This window comes from Diadema antillarum, unplaced genomic scaffold, assembly GCF_040938485.1.
Source record: "Diadema antillarum isolate AM-2024a unplaced genomic scaffold, OU_Dant_1.0 seq00001018_RagTag, whole genome shotgun sequence".
Lineage (NCBI taxonomy): Eukaryota > Metazoa > Echinodermata > Echinoidea > Diadematoida > Diadematidae > Diadema > Diadema antillarum.
Window position 1 is genome coordinate 531,618 of NW_027271853.1, and position 22,430 is coordinate 554,047.

The 22,430-nt window shown below is 40.3% G+C and overlaps 1 protein-coding gene across 1 annotated transcript in view; it reads right to left on the bottom strand.

Moving 5' to 3' along the window:
* Nucleotides 1-2,752: 2,752 nt before the first annotated feature.
* Nucleotides 2,753-22,430, bottom strand: part of LOC139742735 (ubiquitin carboxyl-terminal hydrolase 5-like) — a 40,442-nt gene continuing 20,764 nt past the window's right edge. Inside the window, exons 6-21 of the mRNA XM_071653259.1 lie at nucleotides 21,543-21,778; nucleotides 20,332-20,426; nucleotides 19,951-20,087; nucleotides 17,894-17,950; nucleotides 16,496-16,573; nucleotides 15,089-15,173; nucleotides 14,595-14,717; nucleotides 13,928-14,081; nucleotides 12,201-12,381; nucleotides 9,987-10,075; nucleotides 9,408-9,515; nucleotides 7,821-7,964; nucleotides 7,162-7,289; nucleotides 5,620-5,746; nucleotides 4,238-4,322; nucleotides 2,753-3,076 (exon numbers count right to left, since the gene is read on the bottom strand). Coding sequence (XP_071509360.1) covers nucleotides 2,989-3,076; nucleotides 4,238-4,322; nucleotides 5,620-5,746; nucleotides 7,162-7,289; nucleotides 7,821-7,964; nucleotides 9,408-9,515; nucleotides 9,987-10,075; nucleotides 12,201-12,381; nucleotides 13,928-14,081; nucleotides 14,595-14,717; nucleotides 15,089-15,173; nucleotides 16,496-16,573; nucleotides 17,894-17,950; nucleotides 19,951-20,087; nucleotides 20,332-20,426; nucleotides 21,543-21,778 — 1,915 coding nt within the window. The 3' untranslated portion in view covers nucleotides 2,753-2,988. The remainder of the gene's footprint in view (nucleotides 3,077-4,237; nucleotides 4,323-5,619; nucleotides 5,747-7,161; nucleotides 7,290-7,820; nucleotides 7,965-9,407; nucleotides 9,516-9,986; nucleotides 10,076-12,200; nucleotides 12,382-13,927; nucleotides 14,082-14,594; nucleotides 14,718-15,088; nucleotides 15,174-16,495; nucleotides 16,574-17,893; nucleotides 17,951-19,950; nucleotides 20,088-20,331; nucleotides 20,427-21,542; nucleotides 21,779-22,430) is intronic.

The following is a 22,430-nucleotide window of genomic DNA, read 5'->3' on the forward strand; positions in this document are numbered from 1 at the left end:
TAACACTTATTTATTTAACTTTGCTACATTCAGATATTTCTCTGTAAATGGCTTGTTGTATGTTTTCATGCCATTGGTGTTTGCATGTATACATAACTACAATTGAACAAGGTACATGTCGCTCAGTCTAAAATTCAGTGGCAATCAGCAACCAAACATCTTTAGATGTGTGATCCCTAAATCACGAACATGTACTCCTATGCATCACTGAAACCAAATGGGTATCAATGCTATACTCACGCATTCTGCGTGAGACTCAAGCATTTAGGGTCTGTCTCACGATCTCACGCATGGCACCCATTTTTCTCACGCATCGGGTGAAGTCTGCAACTTGGGTCAAGAATAAGGAGCATAGCTCAAAGGATTCAAGTGATAGTTGCAATTGAAGGTGTGTTTCCCTTTTGTCTTTCAAAATAAGTAAATAATAGTCACTAAGTATGCACCCGATCGCATCATTAAGAACTAATGATTAAAAAAAGCTCCCTACCATGGGAGGGGGGACACTCCCTTGTTTGCGCGCGCATGCCGAGAGGCTGAGTCATGAAAATCTCACTCATAAAAATTTCTTGAACTTGGCATCTTCGTATACTTAGCAGAAATGTGGGGGTGTAATGTGAAGAAAATGACTACATGTATCTGATGGCTAAATAAGATGATGCAATTATTGCCCTAAAACACACACAAAGCATTCAACAGAAGTTGGAAGAGTATGCATCCTTTATAATGTGGCAGAACATTGGACACTTTTAGACATGATTTATTTGTACAGTCTTGTTGAAAGTTTCATTCGATGATATATCTTTTTGGCATATTAACTTGTAAAAGACTACAAGCAAGATATCTTCTTGAGGTACATGTTTAATGAATATGCAAGAAGAACATTACACAGTTGTTCGAGGAGCCCCCATACAGCTGTTACTGTCAAGCATTGATATATGGATGACATTTGGCTTTCACATGAAAATTTGTGCATTTTACCTCTATGAAAACAAAGGATTAACAATTTATTCCAATTTAATTTCATTCTTTTATAGGTGACAAAGTTACTCCTCTATGTACATCTAATCATGCATTCAACAGACTTTTACATTGATCTTTTTATTTCAGTGTAAAACACAAATGCAATTTTGCTGTTCGTTAAAAGTACCCTGCCTTAGTTGTATTCTCAGACAATCTGATCAACAACCCCCCCCCAAAAAAAGAGAAAAAAGATGATGTATTCTGTCTAGAAACAAACAGGAGTTCATAGATATCAAACATGTGAATGCCTCGCCTGCAACATTGAAACCCACAAGCAGCTGAAAGACACATGCTCTACAGTTTACCCATTACACATCATTCATTAACCCATTGAAGATGAGTCCCCAGTTTACTTAGGCAGGTGTCTTTGGGAAATGCCTGTTGTAGCAATATCAGCCCATCCTCAACAGGTTAAAGGGGAAAATCCAGCGCAAATATAAGTTGGTCTGAGAAGAAAGAGTAAAATATTACGAGTTCAACTGTATGAATTTGATCGAAATCAGATGAAAAATGAGGAAGTTACGACATTTTGAAATTTTGCTTTTTTGGGGAAAAAGTTTCCTGAACAGTCAATATGAATATGCAAATGGCAAAGTGAGCATGTCATTCCCTCAAAACTTACCATATAGTTTGTACCTAAAATGTTGAAATTTTCAATTTTTCATTCAAACGCAATTATGCCCGAGGCTCAAATCCTCATATACAACGTATCTAACTGATCACTATTCTGACGTTATTCAACCTGGAATAACGTCATGTTTCATGACAGAAATATCAAATTTTCGTCACTTTTTTGTACACTATCAATGGAAAATTGTGAGGGTATGACATGGTTAGCTCACTCATTTGCATATTCATACCCACTGCACAAGAACTGGAGAAATTATCAAAACTTTAAATTTTCATAAATTCCTTATTTTTCATCCGATTTCAGTCAAATCTTTACCGTTGAACTCGTAAAGTTTTACTCTTTTTTTTATCAGACTAACTTACATTTGGACTGGATTTCCTCTTTAACACTTCCATAGTTTAGAAGCATCTAGCTTGAAACAATCAGGTTTGTAGTTTATTGAGTTTGGTTTGTGTCAGACACCATAATCCATGACCCCCCCATCCCCCCCCCCCCCCCCCCCCCCCCCCCCCGGCACACACACATACATTTTTTTCTCTCTGTATGCCTATTTTTACCTACACTGTACCATGATCAACCTTTTATCACAAATTTACTATTACTCATTCATGACAAGGTTTTAGAAGTTTTTTCAATAGAACAAAACACCTGTTAGTGATGGATGAAAAGATGACACTGTTGCACATATGACATTCTTTGCACTAGTGACCTTCTTGCACAGATAGACATACAGTGTACATGTACACTTCTTCTACTGAAGAATGGGTTACAAAGGCAATCTTTGAAGAAAATCGTATGTCCAGCCCCAGCATCTACCTAGAAAGGGGGGTGCCACTTTATGAACCTCTTGGATCTCCTGTGGGGTACGATGTCAAGGAAGAATTTTCTGTGCTTTTTATGTGCTTATCTACAGAGGTGGATCTCAGCCTGTCAGAAGCAGAAGGAAGCTAATGACATTAGCGCGTATCTACACAGGTGAAGCTCAGTGTGTGAAAAGCAGAAGGACGCTAATGACATCAGCGCTGCCTGATACTCATCTTCTCCTGCTCTTTACGCGATGCTAGAATGGCACTCATTTGTTGTGCGAACCTGAATGCCTCCACGCTGCAATCTACGACTCTCTATAGAATCATGCATTGTATAGGAAAGGGGAGAGGTTGGTCTAACATTATAACATTACAAAAGAGCGCCACGCAGTGCTGGATGTGGAATAGATATCTGTCCACAGACCAGTAAGGCAGCTCAGCACAAGAATATCTGTTCTTTGCATAAATGTGACCCCAATGGGGCACAACAGAAAGTATCTCAAAACATTGGACGACATCAACAATGGAACGTTAAATCCTCTTGTAGACATAGAGGTAGCCGAGGTCTCTAGGCGGATTCTCAGACTGTGCCACTTTCTCATCGTTGAAAATCACCCACCTGTATGAAGGATATGAAAATGATAGGACAGTGCATTAATGAAGACAACTGCATTAACTCCTAGCATTACACAGACAGTTTAACAATTTGTGACCCGCCACAACAAAAGGATCCTAAAGTCGCTGATGGCTGAGCCGAGAAAATCAAGTTTAAAGTTATATCATCAAAATCAGTCAAAACAATAGGATTTCTGTTTTGGGCATCACTTTGTAGTCTAATGTATCGTCTATCATCTGCCGTAATTTCGCAGATAAATGATCAAAGGAAAGGCAAGAAATCAGCGTTTTTCTGGACATGATTTTCCGACTTTCAACGGAACAGAAATGTGTCTGAAGATTTGGATTTAGCACTGCAGCTAGACTCCACCCATAGCAAGGAGGGAGTGATCGTATTGGTCAGTGTGTGGCATCCTGTTTACTGATTGGTCGTGAGTAGACCGCCAGCGCTAAGCTTGAATGAATGCTGCTAGGAACATACCTTCTATTGTCAAGAGGTGGAAACTGTCTTGAAGGAAAACTTTGAAGGTGGTTTTCTCGAAACGCTGATTTCCTACACCACTCGACATGCGTTAATAAAATCATTGATATCTCTGCAACCGAATACTTTTATGAGTCGTGTTATATATGAAATCAAAGTGAAAGAGTAAGGGAATAATATCATGACATTTTAGAAAATTGTACTCCCCTGACTTTTGGATCCTTTGTGTTGTAGCGGGTCACATTTTCATCTCTTACCAGTAAGTCCATCATCTGTCCTTTGACAAAGCACTTATATCTCTTTCTGATCTAAATAATCTATAGTTGCCAACTTTGGGAAACTGTAAATATTTCAGATGTGTAATATTTCAAACATAATCATTTTCAGCGTCCCTTGAAGTTATGTGAGTTTTCCCATCATATCGTCGGGTGCCTGTGCATTGGCCGCTAACGCAATACAAATTGTATTGCGTTAGCGGCCAATGCACGGGCACCCGACGATATAAGGGTTATGATGGTTGATACAAGTTGTAGTATGATCAAAACATGAATTTCAGAGAAAAGACTTTTTTTCAACATGCTCCATAATATGTTTTATTTTTTCTTTCTCTCTCTCTCTCTCTCCTATAAGAGAAAGAAAAAGTACCAGAAAATGTCATACTGTAAAAAGTACAGAATGACTCACCTTCCATCCTTTTTGATATGGCACACATAGTGACCACATGATGTGGATGTCCCCATGTGGCTGATGAACCCGTACAGCTCATACTCTGTAAAAATAAGAAAAAAAATAAGAAAAAAAAAATAAGAAAGTTCCATATCATCACATTGATGCAAGATCCAAGGATACACACTGCAAATCAGAAATTCACAGAGAGTCACTAGGGAACCAACACAGTAGGCGGCAATTTTCTATTTTCTTAATCGGCTTGAATGATAAACCTCATAAAACCTTAAAGGCAGCCGATCACCATCCGTAATGGTACGTAAACTCCGAACGACCGAAGTTTGTGCATGCAATTGCGCAATGCTACCACTGAGACAAGTGTGTGTGTGTGCGTGTGTGTGTACGCATCATACACAAACAATGTCATCGCGAGCTGCGGTGATTAGAGGAGAGAGGCCAGAAGACGCTGCGGCGTGTGTGTGTGTGTGTGTGTGTGTGTGTGTGTGTGTGTGTGTGTGTGTGCGTGTGTGCGTGTGTGTGTAGCATCATACACAAATATTGTCACCGCGAGCTGCGGTGATTGGAGGAGAGAGGCCAGAAGACGCGTGGCTCTTTCGGCCTCTCTTCATGTGCATGCGCACTGAGAGTGTGCGTCCATTCGGAAGCTCTCGTGGCTCGCTGGGACAGCCATTTTGGGTTGGGAGATAAGCACAGGGAGCTCTCTTGTAGCCTACCGTATTTTCGCTGACCCATTGAGCCAGCGCTATTCTCATTCGGGGGTCACTACGTTTGATACAGAATGGGGGAGGCAGCGTGTTGCGTTCGTCTCCGTGCCGCACAAACCACTCGCCACGACTGAGTGTCTTTAACCACATTTTTCTGGTGCCATCCATTAGAGAAGATGGATGGATAGCCCATATTCAGCTGCAATAGCTGGTCTTCAATGGGGTCCAGTTGGATGTAAAGGCAGAACCACTTCACCGGGTTAAACACCCTGCTCTTTGTGATGAATGGATGAAACGGGATCTTTTACATGAATGAGTTGTGACTCTCTCATATACGGGACCTCCATTTTATGTCTTATCCGAGGGACTGAGTGTTTTGACTCTTACTAGAGGGGATGGTATGATTACACACAACATTGCTCAGTGGGACCCAGGAATCAAATCGGGGTCCTTTGGATTGTAGGCAGACACGCTACCAACTGAGCTAACTCATGGTCCTGGAGACATATACCGTACACTCTTGATTTGTCTGCTCATGGCATCTTGGGTTCCTGTACTCTATACTCGTCTCCACATCAACCCAAGTATAGTTTGTTTAAAAAAATGGAACATGAAACTAATTCTGTATAAGACGAACAGGTCCAGCCATCACATCAGCGTAATTTGTTGGCTTACTTCCACAGCCGTCACGGCATTTTGGCTCTCCCGTCTGAGCTCCATCCCCTGGCCCCGTATCCATGGGGGATTCCAGCTCCTCTGGATGGCTGAATAACCACTCTGCTGCCCTCTCTAGACTAGAGTTCTGTCAGGCAAAGATTGACGAGGACAAAAACACATTTTTTGAGACTATCACTAGTAACACACAAGGCAAGTGCCAAAATGTGTCTCACCCATTGGCGTAGAAGAAATTAATGTTTATCTAACTCCCAGAAGTTCATTGGCCCTGCCTATGATCTTTGATCTTGTGGTGACCTTCAACTCCCCAAGGGATATTCACCATCCAAGTTTGGTCACAAACGGACATAGGGATCAAAAGTTACGAGCCATAATCGAAACGCGCCGTAAAAACTTTAACATTGGGCCCTAAAAATTTGTCGACCCGTCTGTGACCTTCAAATTTGTAATGACCTTCAACTCCCCAAGGGACATCTACCATCCAAGTTTGGTCACAAACAGATATATACATCAAAAGTTATGAGCCATAATCAAAATGTGCCATAAAAACTTAACATTGAGCCCTCAAGTTCATTGACCCCTGTCTGCGACCTTTGACCTTGAGGTGACCTTCATGTTTGATAAAATGTGTAACTTTGTATAGATACTCTTCCCTCCACGTTTGACTAAAATTGAAATCCTCAGTAGAGAGTTATTCAAGTTTTTGTAGCGTTACGGACAGACAGACGGACGACGGACAGACAGACGCCGCAGGCGATCCCTTAGTCTCCCCTCACCTCCGGTGGGCTCGACAAAAATTGACATCGAGATTGGATTAATACACAAATATTATTATACCAAGTATTATCAGAAATATCATTATTGCTAAAATTATCAATACTATTGATATCATAGATATCATTTTTATCATTATCATTATCTTTATAATCATTACTACCATCATCACAAATACTATTATCTTTACTCGATTCTCTACCAGTGCCATCATCATTTTCATTTTCTTTATATTGATGTTGATATTGATCTTTAGCTAAACCCTAAGGAAGACACAAAATTGTCATTCATGTACAGTCAATTACATGCACACCAATTGTCTCAGCGACGCTCTGAAATAATCATTACTGTGGAAACAAGATATCTCCTACACAGTAGAGCAACATGTGACCGCCTAAACCTACACCTAGCTAAAACTGACAGCCATCAACCACCCTCGTCTTTCATGGCAGAGATGTTCATAGCTACTGCCAAAGAAAATATAAAACAACTGCAGGCATGGTCACACTAGCCTTCACACCGGTAAAAGATCAAAAAGTTTGGTGGGGTGGGGGAAATATCCCTGGGTTGAGCAGGAAGTTTGCAGTCACACTGGTAAAAGATCGTGATCTTAGAACTTCTTGATCTTTTGCCAGTGTGACCACGGCTAATGACTTTAATACTAGATATGAATTTGTAGCAGCTGCGACTGGTAAGGTCCAATGCCAGCCCTCAACCTACCGTTTCCCTGAGTGCACGAATAAGGTCCAATGCCAGCCCTCAACCTACCGTTTCCCTGAGTGCACGAAGGGCCTGGTCCCTGGTGAATCCCATCGCTGTGATCATGGCGACACTCTCCTCGTTCACCGGCTGGTCTGCCTTCTGCTTCTGGCCAAACTGGAGTGGCGCGGCAAAGTCTGTTTCACCAAGCAGATAAAGATTTCACAGGAACTCAACATTACTAAACGTACAAGCTTGTAAGATGAACTGGATTTAAATGGTAATGGTATTTTTATTCAGAGATGTTCTTCTGAGTAAAATACAAATTTTTAACTCTAAGGGGGGGGGGGGGAAGAGGGGGAGGTAATACACGGTGACTCTGAATGCACTGACAGGAGGCTTACATATCGAAGAGTGAATCATGCTCATGTGGAACTTTGGACTGGCTAATTGTACATTGCACTCCATTACACAATATTTCCAATCGAATCAGGGCAATTACCCCGGGAGGACAAGTATCCCCCGGCTAAATACTGGTTTAATGATAAGATTAGAGTTGAGGTTAGGGTTCGGTTTAGGGTTAGAGTTGGGGTTAGGGTTAGGATTAGGTTCAGGATTAGGATAAGGGTTAGGGTCAGGGGAAGAGTCTGGGGTAATTGCCCAGGGGGTAATCACCCTAGACCCTTTCCAACTCATAAATTTGGACATATTCCCGCAGGTGTCCTTACCGGGATCGTTAGAATGTTCAAAGATCCAGTTCATGGCAGCTTCTGCCCCCGAGTTGTTGGTCTTGTAGACTGCTCTCCTGCACGCCTCCAGGGGAAAACCCATGTCAAGGAGCATGCTCACTATTTGTTCATCTATGAAAGGCTCTGTTGAAGTAAAGAGAGACATTTGCCAGAATGATAGATACGTAGACAAGTAATATGTGACCGTGCATCACAAAACGAACTAAAAGTCGCACACACCGATTTTGAGTGAGGACTGAAAAGATGTGAAATGGGTCAACCTAGCTAATCTTAACTTTTTCATATTTTCTGAAAGAGCAAGTCTTCTTCCACATTATCCTAAAATTTGGGATCATAAAACGAACAGGAAAGTGTGTTTATTAGCAGTTTATCTTGTGCACTTTTTTTTTTGATAGTGTGATTACGTGTGTCTTTAGAGTCCCCTTTTCATTTCTTAAAAACCCGGTACACACTCTTCACTTTCAACTCTGATAACTTTTGAAAGGATGATGCTCACTGCTTTGAAACTTGGCATTAATTATGGACACAATGTGGAGATAAAGCATGTTCAATTTCAGCTTAATCTGATAATCCCTTCATTGTTGTTACTCCAGAGGTTTACATCCTGTTTTTGTCCAATTCAACGCACAGCTAGCACGGCTTGGTAAAGATTAAGCGCTTGAATAGATCCTGTGCTACTTCAGAGCCTCTTTTCTCAGTTAACACTTTTCCTGAGTGTGTGCTTTTCTTTCAATATTTAGATAAATAGGACAGTCCAGTTTATTTGAGTTATACATCATTTTAAAGCTTAGAGTCTGCTCTTAACTAAAAATCCATGTCCGGTGACTTTTTGTTGGTTTTGTGATGCAGGGTCACATATAGACAGATAGATGGACAGATGGACAGATGGACAAACAGATTGAAAGAGAGACAGTTAAATTAATTGGATTTGAAATGAGTTCTAGCAGCCTGTTACTAAACATCAGTAGAATTTTAGAATTATTTGTCAGGAAATATATAACATTCACTCATGACAAAACTTGTACATGGTACTTAACAATTTTGCTCTTTGATTTTGTTTCTAATCACCTGAATCTCATATATATGTATTGTACGATCTTGTTTGATTTCCCAAGAAAAACACACAAACTTGCAAGGATATTATTGTTCACTTGCTAGGAACATTGTCACAAATAAAAGTTGTTCCTTTTCTTTTCTTTATTTCTTTTCATTTTTGTGTGTGTGTCACAATGGTATAAAAAGACAAAGCCAAGGCAAACAAATAATGTGTCCTCTTATCTAATGGAATAAATAAGAAGCAACAAAAAGTATACAATAACCCCCCTTACCAAAAACAGCATCTCTAACATCTTTATTCAACATCAGGTGGACATATCAGAGGATGATTCACAAGGGCATGCATCGGGAGCTAGAAGTTGAGTCAGATAGATGAAGGTAATGTTCCATGACTAAAATGTCTCCACTTCCCACTGGTCTGGGTACACCCCATTAGCACTAACATTCAAAAGTATTGCTGCTTTTTCTGTTTTAGACATAATCATCTCATTTTTTTTCTCTGAGAAGTACCTGGTTCTGGAGCGGCTGCTTCCTCCGGTAGTTCTTTCTCGTTGGGTTGCAGTCCCGACCCCCGGTACCCTGTCAGATCTAGTACGTCAGGCATGTCAACCGATACATCTACACAACCCGGAAGCAGGGGTCAACAGACAATAACACATGATGCCAATCAATGTCATACAGGCAGTAATGACTGAACTAAGACAGAACACCAACAAGATCTTGGAAGAAATACACTATTAAATGCTATAATTTGATTTTAAAAATTTGATTAATAATTTCATTTAAAAAAATTGATTGAAATGATTTCACAATTCTTTCCTTTGGTTGCATACACCACTTAGGAGAGACAAAAGGTGCACTTTAGCAGAAGCTCACAGACAGTTGGAATGAACTTGATTATGATATTATAAAAGAAATTTATACAATATCATGAATATCACAATAAAAGCTACATGCAGTAAACAATTATAAAGTTGGGTTCCTTTTTCTTTTTAAACTCTGGGTGAGAAAATAGTTCTCAAGCAAATGCTCTGATTTCATGACAACAATTCTATGTTTGAGATCAACCAAACTTAGTTTGCATCTTACCTAATTTCTTAGGCACCCAGTCATCCCCGAGCATGAATTTCTTGAGTTGAATAATGAGAAAGTCTGGAAATGAGGCTAATTTGGTTGACCTGTCAGAAGGAAAAGGAGACAGATTCAAAAGGTGGTGAGGAAATTGCTATGGTAGTTTTTCAGATCCATCAGGTTGGTATCAAGGACGGGAAGGGGAGTAGGTTGGCAGATGGGTTTAACCTATTCCCTGCAAATCTCTCAAATAACCCATAGGCTTTGTATAGGAACCATCTGGATTCACAGAATACAGTTTTGACAGATTGTGAAGAGGCATTTTTTTTTTTTGCACGACAGGATGAAAGCTAAGGTCAAAGGTTACCATAAATAACGTACAGTACAACATACAATTTCCTTTCTCTTTCGTGCTGTGGTGACGTGATGTACAAGTTAAGGCACATTTGTATAGTACATAATACGGCAATCTAAAAATTATGTCTCAAATGAGGTGAAGGAGGGTTTTTTTTAATTTTTATTTTGAGATCATGATTTCAACACGATTATGCAGTCCTGGGCAATTCAGTTTAATACTTGGAATTGTGATGTAATCTGAAAATGTCCAAACAAAATACACCCAGAGGTTTGTCTACATATCTCTCTTTCTTTCTCTCTTTCTATCTATCCACCTTTCTGTGACTCTATCTACCTCTTTCTGCTTACCTGCTTATCTATCACTCTACCTGTCTTATCTATCTATCCATCCATCCATCCATCCATCCATCCATCCATCCATCCATCCATCCAACCATCCATCAATCTATCTATCTATCTAGCTCTATCCAGCTATCTAGCTACACATATCTCACACACACCCATAACCACATACCAATTGTGCAAGACAAACTTATGACAAATGATGGGAATGTCTGGGAATGTCTGGCTACGCCTTAACTGACCGTCTCTTAATCTTGGAGACAGGCAACCCAAATGTAGCCATGAGACCAGCGGGCGTGTGCCCACCAGTCTACTGTTTCTCTCTGTCTCATCCTGTATCACGGAGGCTCACTGCTATGGAGTCTGTGACATGAGGACCGACAGGCTGACACACAATCTCAGACGATGAAAAGACAATCTTATTTCCGAAAGCATGCTACGCAAAGATTAATTAGACTTTTTGAGGAATGGGTATAATCTTAATCTTGATAAAAATCTTTCTATGTACGTCTACATAACAGAATACTCTGTCTACAGTTAGCATAAAGATTCTACCACAGACCACAGCACTATGCACGTATGTATAAAATACAACTTGAGACAGAAATTGCTCGAACATACACAACTGAAAGAAAATGTTATATATGGGTAAGACATGCAAGGTTAGTTTTTAAATTTCAAAATACCAGCTTTGCATTTCTTGTTAAGGTTTGACAATCAAAAGATTAAACACATCAAACCTCAACATTCTATACCAAGTCTGATTTCATTGGGACTTTCTACTGTTCTGTTGGTATGATTGTGTGTCTATCATATCTATGTAGCTACAGGGTGGTCCACGAGGGGTTTTAGCATGTCGCTGCAACATGCTAAAATTCTTGTGCAACATCCTAGAAAGCCAGCAACATGCTATGCAACATCCTCAAGAATTTGCACCAAGCTCAAAGTAAAAGTATTAAAAAATGTGCAAAACATGTGCATAACATAAGAAACATCAAACTTCCAGGTACTTTAAATATTTTTGTGCAAAACATGAGAGAGAACATTGAATGTAAGCAGCACAAAGAGAGATAAGCAGCAAAATATTGCAAACTACAATGTACGTACTCATCGTGTGCGCTCTGCGCATATTCAATTTCTGCAATATTCTCAGATTCTGAGCTTGCAACATGCTAAATTTTCAAGTTGTGGACCACCCTGAGCTATGTTATACGTGTGCTTTGTATATGTATCGATGTAACTTGTTTGCATGCAAACAAAACAAATTTCCAGAAACGGACAATAAAATCGAATTGAATTGAATTGAATTGAATTGAATTGAATTGAACTGAATTGAATTGAATTGAATTGAATTGAATTGAATTGAATTGAACTGAATTAAATTGAATTGAATTAAATTGAATTGAATTAAATTGAATGATTGAACTATTGTATGATTGTACTCTTGTAAGATTGAACTCTTGTTGGTACAGTCAAATAAAGCATGGTTTGGAGTTGTTCCTTGAGGTGACTGATCCCACACCACGCCCTCACCTGAGTGCAGTAGTCTTGGCCTTGATGGCCGAGCTGTAGAAGTCTTCCACTCGCTCCTCGGCCGTGAAGTTCTCTAGACACGACTGAAGACTGATGATGGGACGAACGATCTCCTTGGGGTCCACCCTCTCCTTCTTCGCCTCCTTCTCGGCCTTCTTGGCCTCGTACGCCGTCACCTCGGCTGTAAGGAGAGGGGAGTCAGTGAGGGCAGGCTACAGTTATTGATCCTGAAGCCATCTATACATAGTTCAGCCAACATATACAGTGTAGTTGGCTTTCGTATAGTTTGTTTAACTTGGTTTCAGCTGCTCACAATGGTGTACATTCCTTTGTTACATGCTTGCCTAACAAAGAACCTTACAATCTGAGCAGTTACATTCATTTTCTGTACACTTTGCGACTTCACTTTCATACACATCCGATACTCGCTATCGCCAATGACGTAAAAACTACCCGGATGTGGCTTTTTCGTCAAGATTTACTGCACTTCTGGGACTCGGGCACTTCCAGTGCGGGGCATATTTCGCACAGCGCTAGCATGCGCGTACATGTACATGTACCTACCTAGTGCCGCGCCGGCCACTGATAGGCAGCTGTACCCGAGCCAGCCAGGCCTGTGATACATACTGTACAAATAGCTATAGCCCACGCATTGCCCTAAGCCAGCTAGCTTTGCATATAGCATGCAGACATACCGGTACTGCTTGATCACTGCGATCGACTTGGACATCAGTCATCTCTGCATACGCTGAAAATAATACTGGAAAATATTCACCAACCTGGATATCGTCATGGAATGCCCATCTTTTTTGTTTGTTCTCTGTCGAAGTGCCGCGAACACAATTGAGAACGAACCGTGATCTCGAACTTATCCTGTCTCTGAAGCAATTTCTTCCAAGCAAGTCGCACGCGCTGTAGAGTCACCCGGACACTTCACCCACGTCGCGCCTCGCATGCCAGGGATATTCTGTAGATTTGTTCGTTTATTGTCGTGCGATCAATATATGGCAGCTTTGTAGTAACGACCCATAGTCGTATTTACAGCAATTTCTCTAGAATGGAGAAATTTCAAATCATATGAACGCTAAAATTCTAGTCGAGGAAACAGTAAGTACATGCGTACTCTGTAAACGTAGTATGTAAAGAGCATTCGCGTATTATCACACACGTATGAACGGAAGTGACTTGGCTCCCGAACTATCCCATAATGCACAGTAAATGACGCTTAAATCAAAATCTGGGTATTTTTTACGTCATTGGCGATAGCGAGAATTACGTATTATATGTTATAAGCAGCTTACTGCAATGTCTTGTTAATAATTGTTCAGTTAATAGAGATATTAGAGACAATGCAACGTTTATTTTTCAAGAGCAAATTTGATGTCATAATAAACAGCGTGCTCTAGGCATTCGTAGCCCTATATTACTGCAAAACGAGGAATGTTTGCGTGTGTTTTTAATTTCATGAATTTCGCGAGCCAAGATTTGCAAAATTAAAATGCACGCGAAAGTTCTCGTCTACACTATCAATGCACTGAATGTTAGAGGCAACTCGCGAAAATTTCATGCCATTAAAAAGGCCATCGGCTCCAATTCGCAAAATTTCATGCCGCGATAATATTGTGTTTTAAAGTACAATAAGTTGTATTCATGATGTTGAAAAGCATACCACTTCTCATACATGAACATGGGAAATTTCGTGTGATGAGGTCCCTTTCTAAACCCACCTAGATTTGTGGCAGCCTCCAGGGGGACCGGTAGAGCCAGGAGGTAGTCCTTCCTCTTCTTGTAGGAGACCTGACCGGACTGCGAACACTGGACGCGCTCCTCCATTTCAAACTGAACACTGTCGCAAGGGTTCTCCTGCCCTCTACTGTTTCTCTTGAGAGAGGAAAACCAGGAGATCCCATTCAGAATCAAAACACAAACCAAATTTTCCTCCCTCCCCCTCCCAGTTTTGTTTGCCAGGTGATGCGAGGAGATTTTTCTTCCACTGTTTCCGGTGGTTAAAGTGAGGTAATGCGAGGAACAATTTGCGGTAGAAACAGAGAGAGTAACAGAATTTGTGATATGCTGGAAGTCTCAAATTCTTACCAGAAGATTCAGCACTTTCTTAAATTGATAATTATTTAATTGATCCTAGTTCATTGCATTTTGCAAGTTCCCTTGCTCTACCCTCCATTACTGTGTATTTCATTGCACAGTAGAAACAGTTCAGGTAGTGGTAAAATACAATGTATGAGGTGATGCAGCCTATGCTGGTGACAAGGTTACAATAAGGGTCCAATAAAAATACAATGTACACTCCATGTTGATAAGCCGTAACAGATATGTATCCTTTGAAATGGTGGGCTCCAAGTTGGATTTTTCACAGACAGCATAGATCTTCCTTACCTCAATTATGCTGAAGAGATGTAGTAGAAACTCCTGAGCATCCTGTTGTCTGTTAGTGGCGAACTCTGGGTGACCCCTTCCCACGAGGCTCTTGAACATCCTGGGGGCAATGCCCTTTTGACCCTAAGGTCAACACAAACACAAACACTAGCACCAAGAGGAACTCAATGACAGAACTTAAAGACAACTTGTCCTTAGTATTGAAATCTGGATGTTTTAACCCTATCAAATTTACAAGCCACATTTATCATGCACCACAGCATTAGCATTTTTGAGAAAGTGATCATGAGAGAATTAACCCTAAACAGGTCGGCATTTTTGGCTATGCTAAATCGGGGGGGTTGATTCCACATCCCCCCCCCCCCCCCCATCTTGGCCATTAGTGGTGCGATCGCGACGAAGTTTGGCACGCACAACACCCATGTTGTAATCTACAAGATAATGTCTTAAAATTTTTTTAAATTATCAATTTCTAAGTGTGAAATGGGTCTCACCTTGGGTGCTGTCTGGTCCCCACCCTCTTCAGTCTTTGGCTCTCTTGAATATTCCCCTGATATTAAGGCAAAGCCAAGCTTGGCCCTGAAGGCAATTCACACAAGAAAACAAAGTTCACTAGAGAATGCCTTCAAGCACCAGATTATCAAAAGACAATAGAAACATATAATTTCTGTAAAAATAAACCATACTGCATCTCCTGTGCCTAAATGGCCATGAAATCAGTGCATGCAAGAGTAAATGTACTAATTTATACAAGAAGGCAGACTCATACCCCTGTACATACAACTTGTCAAACATAAAAACACAGCATATTCATACAGCATAAAATGCTACATGGCTTCTTAAAAATGTGAGTGTGGGGAGACATGGGTGGCCTGATTAAATCTTAATTCGCTGCCCACCGGGATACATTCCAAAATCACAAATAATGCCCATCAGCGAATATGTACATTGAAGCGTGTGTTAATTGCCAACAGTCAACTCCAGTTGAGATTCTATGGCTGTGTGTGTACAATACTTACATAGAGATCAGGGATAACACACTGTACACAATTCTTTACAGGGATTCTCAAATACATCCGAGCCGAACTTGCCTTCCCACTCCATGGAATCAAAATCCCCACACTATAAGGGGGGGGGGGGGGGGGGGGGGGGGGGGGGCGTTTCATCAACGAGTTCGTCGGAGGTTTTCACCGACAAATTTGCTATCAGCCAATCAGACGCAAGGATTTCAGTAGCTTTTAACAGTTGTCAGTGTAAATCACCGACAAAAAGTTTCATGAAACGGTCCCCAGGTCTTCAAAAGATTTCAGAACAAAATGCCTCCAGCGACACTTCGGTGGAGGAGACATAAAAAGAAGAAGAAGAAAAAAAGAAGAAGATGATATTAAGTACCTAGGTTGTAGAGATAGAGAACTTGGACAGATATTGCTGCTTTGAACAGAGATTTCACAACTTGTCGCAGGTAAAAAAAGACAAACCTAATTCACGTTTAAATATAATATAAAGTTTTGATACCTCAAAAGTTTCCCTGAGTTTCCTTGTCTTAGTTTGTGTTTCAGGTTAAAGTACCTTTCATATAACTAACACTGTGAGACTTACTCGCCCCAAAGTGCTCTCATGTCTTAGTAATCATGCAATAATGGTTTCGTACAATACCTGTATATTGATTCTCGCGGTACCGCGTCGAGTCAAACTAACTGCTCATTCTAATTTTTCAGAGCCCGCTCTGCTCTAGTATGAAACAATTATTGCATGATTACTAAGACATGAGAGCACTCTGGGGCGAGTAAGTCTCACAGTGTTAGTTATATGAAAGGTACTTTAACCTGAAACACAAGCTAAGACAAGGAAACTCAGGGAAACTTTTGAGGTACCTAAACTTCATATTATCTTGAACTTACATTTGTGTGTTGAAGTCACCAGTTGGATCTCTGGTAGAAGCTCCCGATGCAAATATTTGTTCTGATGCTGCTGCGTATCTGGAAGGAACAAGATACCCAAAACACTGAGTAAGCGACTCGTCTAAGCTTTCATGAATCAGAACTTCCTGATAATTCCTGAGTGGTTAAATTCATGATCGTGGAGTAGTTACTGAATGGAGAAATGCATGCATGCACTTCACATTCATGTTGGGATCAGAGTCACTTTTTTTGCCTGTCTTTAAAGGACAAGTTCACCTTTACAGACACGTGGGTTGAGTGAATGCAGCAATATTAGTAGAACACATCATTGAGAGTTTGAGGAAAATCCGACAATCCGTTCAAAAATTATGAATTTTTGAAGTTTCTGCTCACTCCAGGCTGGATGAGAAGACTACTATAGCTTGTGATGTCACATGACTACAACGATATAAAGAAAGAATAAAGAAAATTCAACATATTTCCATTTTTCTCGCATAACAAAAGAACACTCGACTTCTCTCTTTCAGAAGGCAGGGGGAATAATATTACCCTCATCATACGTCAGTAACAAGTCGAAGAAATGTGCACTTTATTCAAAAAGTAAAGTTTTGTGAAACTCTCTTTTTATTTTCCTTATATTGTTGTACGCATGTGACATAACACACTGTAGTAGTCTACTCATCCAGCAGTGACTGCACAGATACTTCAAAAATTCATAACTTTTTTACGGATTGTCCGATTTCCCTCAAACTTTCACTGATGTGTTCTTCTAACATTGTTGCCTTCACTCAATCCACATGTATATGAAGGCGGACTTGTCCTTTAATGTTGTGAATAGCACCTGACTCGCAAAATGCGCAAAAATTAAAACCTTATGAAAAATTTGGCCTATGTACACGTGGTACCTCATAGGGTTACCTTTTGTTTGCAGGCAATAAAAAAGATCTAATTCTTTTGCTAAACATGATGTGCCTGGATAACTGATATAGTGACTTTAACGAGACAAGGCAGAACCAAATGAATCAATTTTCTCATACAGTACATGAAATTTGTGATACCAAGGTCATGTAGGGCCTACTCCATAGATCAAGCAATGATACATATGTACCAGCAAAGAGTGGCATTTTTCAAATTGATATTTTTAGTATCTTTCAAAATCCATTGAGGTAGAGGATGAGGATTAATGATGTATATCAACATTAGCATATCAACTTGTTAGATGCAGCACATGTTTAACACTCCAGAAATGGTGCATTTTGTAATAAATTAAGGCATGCCAGAAGACAAATTGAGGCGCTTTTCACCTTTGAAACAACCCAAATCTGACAGGACTCACTGTTACAGGAATACACCAATAATGAAAAGTAAATGCACATGAAGAAGTCATGATTATCTTACCTACTGATGAAGTCTGGAACACTGAAAAGGACTTGCATCACAGAATTTAAGTAGCAGCTGCCAAAAAAAAAAAAAAAATGAAAAGAAAATTGAGAGATGTAAATATATCATTTATGATGTGCTTGCAGAATACACATACAAATAATGATTACATCACACAACATGTACAAAATCTATCAAGGCAGGAGAAAATGCAATGGAGATCATATCTAGCAATATATCACTGCAACTAATAGGAAGGCAACAGGGCAGAATCTCACAGTGGATCAATGCAGACTTCACAGCAAAGAGTACTGCATATGCCAGTAAATTCGCATATATAATGTTTTGCCAATGGAAACTTGTCAGACAAATTCACAGGTGGTTAAAGATAATAAAAAGTTTTGGTACCTCAAAAGTTTCCCTGAATTTCCTTGTCTTGGTTTGTGTTTCACGTTAAAGTACGTTGTCTGTGAGAGTTTATACCAAAGTGCTCTCATGTAATAGTAATCATGCAATAATGGTTTCGTAACAGAGCCGTCGCCGTACGGCGTCGATAAATATTGTACGAAACCACTGACTGCGACCAGTAGCGTGCAGCCCATTGTACGCATAGCTAACTGCGACCAGCAGCCCCATACGCATAGCGTAATGGGGCTTCGCATTGTAGCATTCAGGATCATGACAGAATTAGTAACACGAGTAAATGGCAACTTAAAATCCAAAAATTTATTCGATTTGAAGACTTACCAATTAAGTTGAAGTATTGAAAACAGGCTTGGAACAACGTTTGGTTCTGCCAATAGTCCCTTTCTTTTCGAATTGATGACTGAATGTGACTCGGTCGAGAGGACCTTGGGAGAGCTACTACACTGACTACTACGGCCAGCGCATGCGCACACAAACATCTTATCCGTTGATGGATTTGAAATTTGTGCGCATGTGATGTGTTCGCATGCACTGGCTGTAGTATTCAGTGTATGGTAGCTCTCCCAAGGTCCTCTCGACCGAGTCACATTCAGTCATCAATTCGAACAGAAAGGGACTATAGGCAGAACCAAACGTTGCCCGAAGCCTGTTTTCAATACTTCACCTTAATTGGTAAGTCTTCAAATTGAAGAATTTTTGGGATTTATTAAAGTTGACATTTATCCTGCGATACTAAATCTGTCATGATCCTGAATGCTACAATGCGAAGCCCGATTACGCTATGCGTAAGGGACTGCTGGTCGCAGTTAATTGCATGATTACTAAGACATGAGTGCACTTTGGGGCGAGTAAGTCTCACAGTGTTAGTTATATGAAAGGTACTTTAACCTGAAACACAAACTAAGACAAGGAAATTCAAGGAAACTTTTGAGGTACCAAAACTTTTTATTATCTTTAAAATTCGCAATCAAGAATGATGGAATGAGAGATAAACATTGTTTTAAATATCTATCCTTTTGAAGAGAAAAATTTGTGATTTCCCACCTAGGAGAGGTACAGCTCATTTGTGTAATGAGAGGCAATGTCTGCAAGCTGATAATTGTCCGTATACATTGTACCTGTCGACTCACAAAATTTGCAACAACAAAAAACAAACAAACTAATAAACAAACACACAGCAAAATATTCTGTGCATGACCAGTTCATAAAACATGATGGAGCAGAAGAGTACGACATGCAGGAATTTTTTCATCTGTCTCCAATTATCAAATTCTCTGTTTCTTGCGATCTAAAATATTGGTGCACTGCTCAGAAGCACAAGAAAGAGCCTCCTCTACAGGAACTGACATGATAAGTGGTCTTTGCTCTCTTTTAATACTCTTTTTTGATTTAACCCATTAAGGACAGAATGATTTTGCTACAACACACATTTCCCATAGACACCTGCCCGAGTATACTCAGGACTCGTCCTCAACGGGTTCATTAAATAAATTGTGCACCAACCAAGACAGGTGATCAAGTCGTCGAGTTGAGTTGTTTTATAAATGTGACTAATTGACTATTTGTTTAGTTACGTCGATGAAGGGCACTTTGTCAATCGGTTGCAATACTGGCATTGCCATATGGCCATAGTAGTCTACACCACTCACCTGTTGCCGAGGTTCTTGAGACCAGTTAGTCCAGGTCCAAAGAGAGGTTTGAGCTGGGAGCCGGATTCCTGGATAGTGTCCCACTCTGCAACCCTCATGTTCAGGTCTATCTCCAGTTCTGTCATGGTCTTGTCAGTCTGGGGTCCGTCGGAAAAGGAGAGAATGAAATATGGAAATAAATAGGCAGGATTTTATTATAACACCATCCTATAGCAGCATCATTGTGCACCATCATCGACACTCTGGACTCTGTTTCGAGGGGGGAGGGGGGAGGGGGCAGAGGGAGGAGGAAGGGGTCTTGCCAGATAAATGATCTGCTTGCTGAGAAAAGGGTACAGGGTAAGAGGTTTAATAGATGAAGCACTGGGGCAGTGCTATTACCTTTTCCATCATCATCATGTTGATGCCAAAGTGTGCGAGGTGCTTTGCCAAGAAAGGGTCCTCTACCATGTCGTCTTCGTCGTATGAGTACACATCTGCAAAAAACCAAAACCAAACAAACAAACAAAGCACAAACACAAACACACAGTTAACTTTGCTAGTAACATGGATGAAATGTATATTACTCTAATGCCATTTTGAGCTTGTGGGGCTAAAAGGGTTAAAAGAGGTATTTCAAAATGAATTTCAATGCATTTTGGGGGTAAGACACAGCACACACTTCTAATTAATGAAGTTATGTATAGTGGCCTTTTGATGATACATTAGAAAGAAAAGCCACTAGCAGCTTTCTATGATGCAGAATAAATCATGACCAAAAAAAGAAGAAAAAAAGAAGAGTATAGGGCTACTACCTCTGTCTGAATGCATTAGGTAGAAATACAAGCCCAGTTAATACATAGTGTTATAAAAGGTAATGTGGACCCTAATAGAACGATTGGATGAGAGGTATCATGTCATTGGTCTTTCATTGTCTATAGGCCAAACTTCACCTTTCACTGGGCATTAGTACTGTAAAAGTGGTTTCTTTCGCGGTGGTTTTATTTTCGCGCTTTTCGCGCTTTGAGGTTGAACCGCGAATTTAACATTATGCGAAAATATTTTGAACTCGTCGCTTGTTACAACGCTATCATTACCGACCGCGAATTTAAACACACGCGAAAAAGTCGGCACCGATGGAAACCGTGAAAGTTTCTCTACGTGAAAGAAACCACTTTTACAGTATACTACTGACAGGTACTAACGACCGCTCGTCTGTAGCTGTATTGCCTGCATATTACAAAATAATGTTTTGCAATGTTTTAATGAGCAGTTCAGTTTAATAGTTTGAAGCTGATGCTGGCATGGGAATCTTGCAAAAAAAGAATGCCATAAAATCTAAATCATGTCAACATTTTATAAACCAAATGATGCACAATACTTAGTCAGGATTTACTCAAATTATCCACTCTCTGCAACTTTTTTATCAATTCAAAACACACTCAGCTTCACTTTATGTGGTTATGACTATTCCAAAGCTGCTCTCGAGTGGATAATTCTACTAATAGCCTGTATGATTGGGATTATGTGTATATCATCTTACAGAGTTGATTGCTGTTGAACATCAACAACTGTTTACACAGAAAAGCATGAAATGGTCTGCCGCTTATTACCGGCTCCATTCGCCGTGATTGTCCCCAGCTTGACTGCGAGGGGGTACTTGGTCTTTTCGTAGTGCTCGACCGCGTGGTTGTTGCCGCCGGTGCCGTCAAAGTAGCGACGACCGCAGAGGATCATTCCGTCGGTCAAGTTCATCCAAAGGTTGTCTCGGAGGTCGCACATGCAGCACTTCCAGCCCTTAGGGGGCACCTTCACCCCATTGTCCAACTGGAGCAAGTTGGCTGCGTGCCTGGAGTGAACAGTCCATGGCAAAGATATCTTGATCTATATCATAGTTTCTTTACAACCTGATTACAGTTTGGATTAAATCAGCATTGGTTTGCTTGTGTGGCTGATTACAATGGCAAGCTATAGTTTGTATGGTTTGTAAACTTCTCTCCTTTACGACCACTCCGATTTTAAAGACCAGCTACATTTTGTAGGCTGTCTGAAAATGACATCTGCATCACATTGTACATCCCTGCAACTGGAAATAGATACATTTTTTGTAATTACCGAAGTGGTATCAATCTGATATATATTGTACCATGTGAAGAAGAAGAAAAAGTGCTGCTTTTTGTTGTTCCTTTCATTTCATATGATTGATGTTTTATCTCTCACCACAGAGGTCTGTCTCATTTTAAGCATGGAGCTACAGTAGCTCCATGTTTACTTGGGCACTGCAGTAGGGTACCATGTAACTCAAATAACTTAATTGACCATGTAAAAGATCTAAATAGCTGCACTGAAGGATCAAACTGACATCAGCTGTGAGCCAATAGTTGGGCAAAAATGACTGAAAAGTTTGCCAAACAAAATGACCTTTGGTATTTCCAGCTGGGACTCCTACGTGTAGATATTCTACTGGTGCACAAACCCCGAATTGTAATTTCCGATAATGT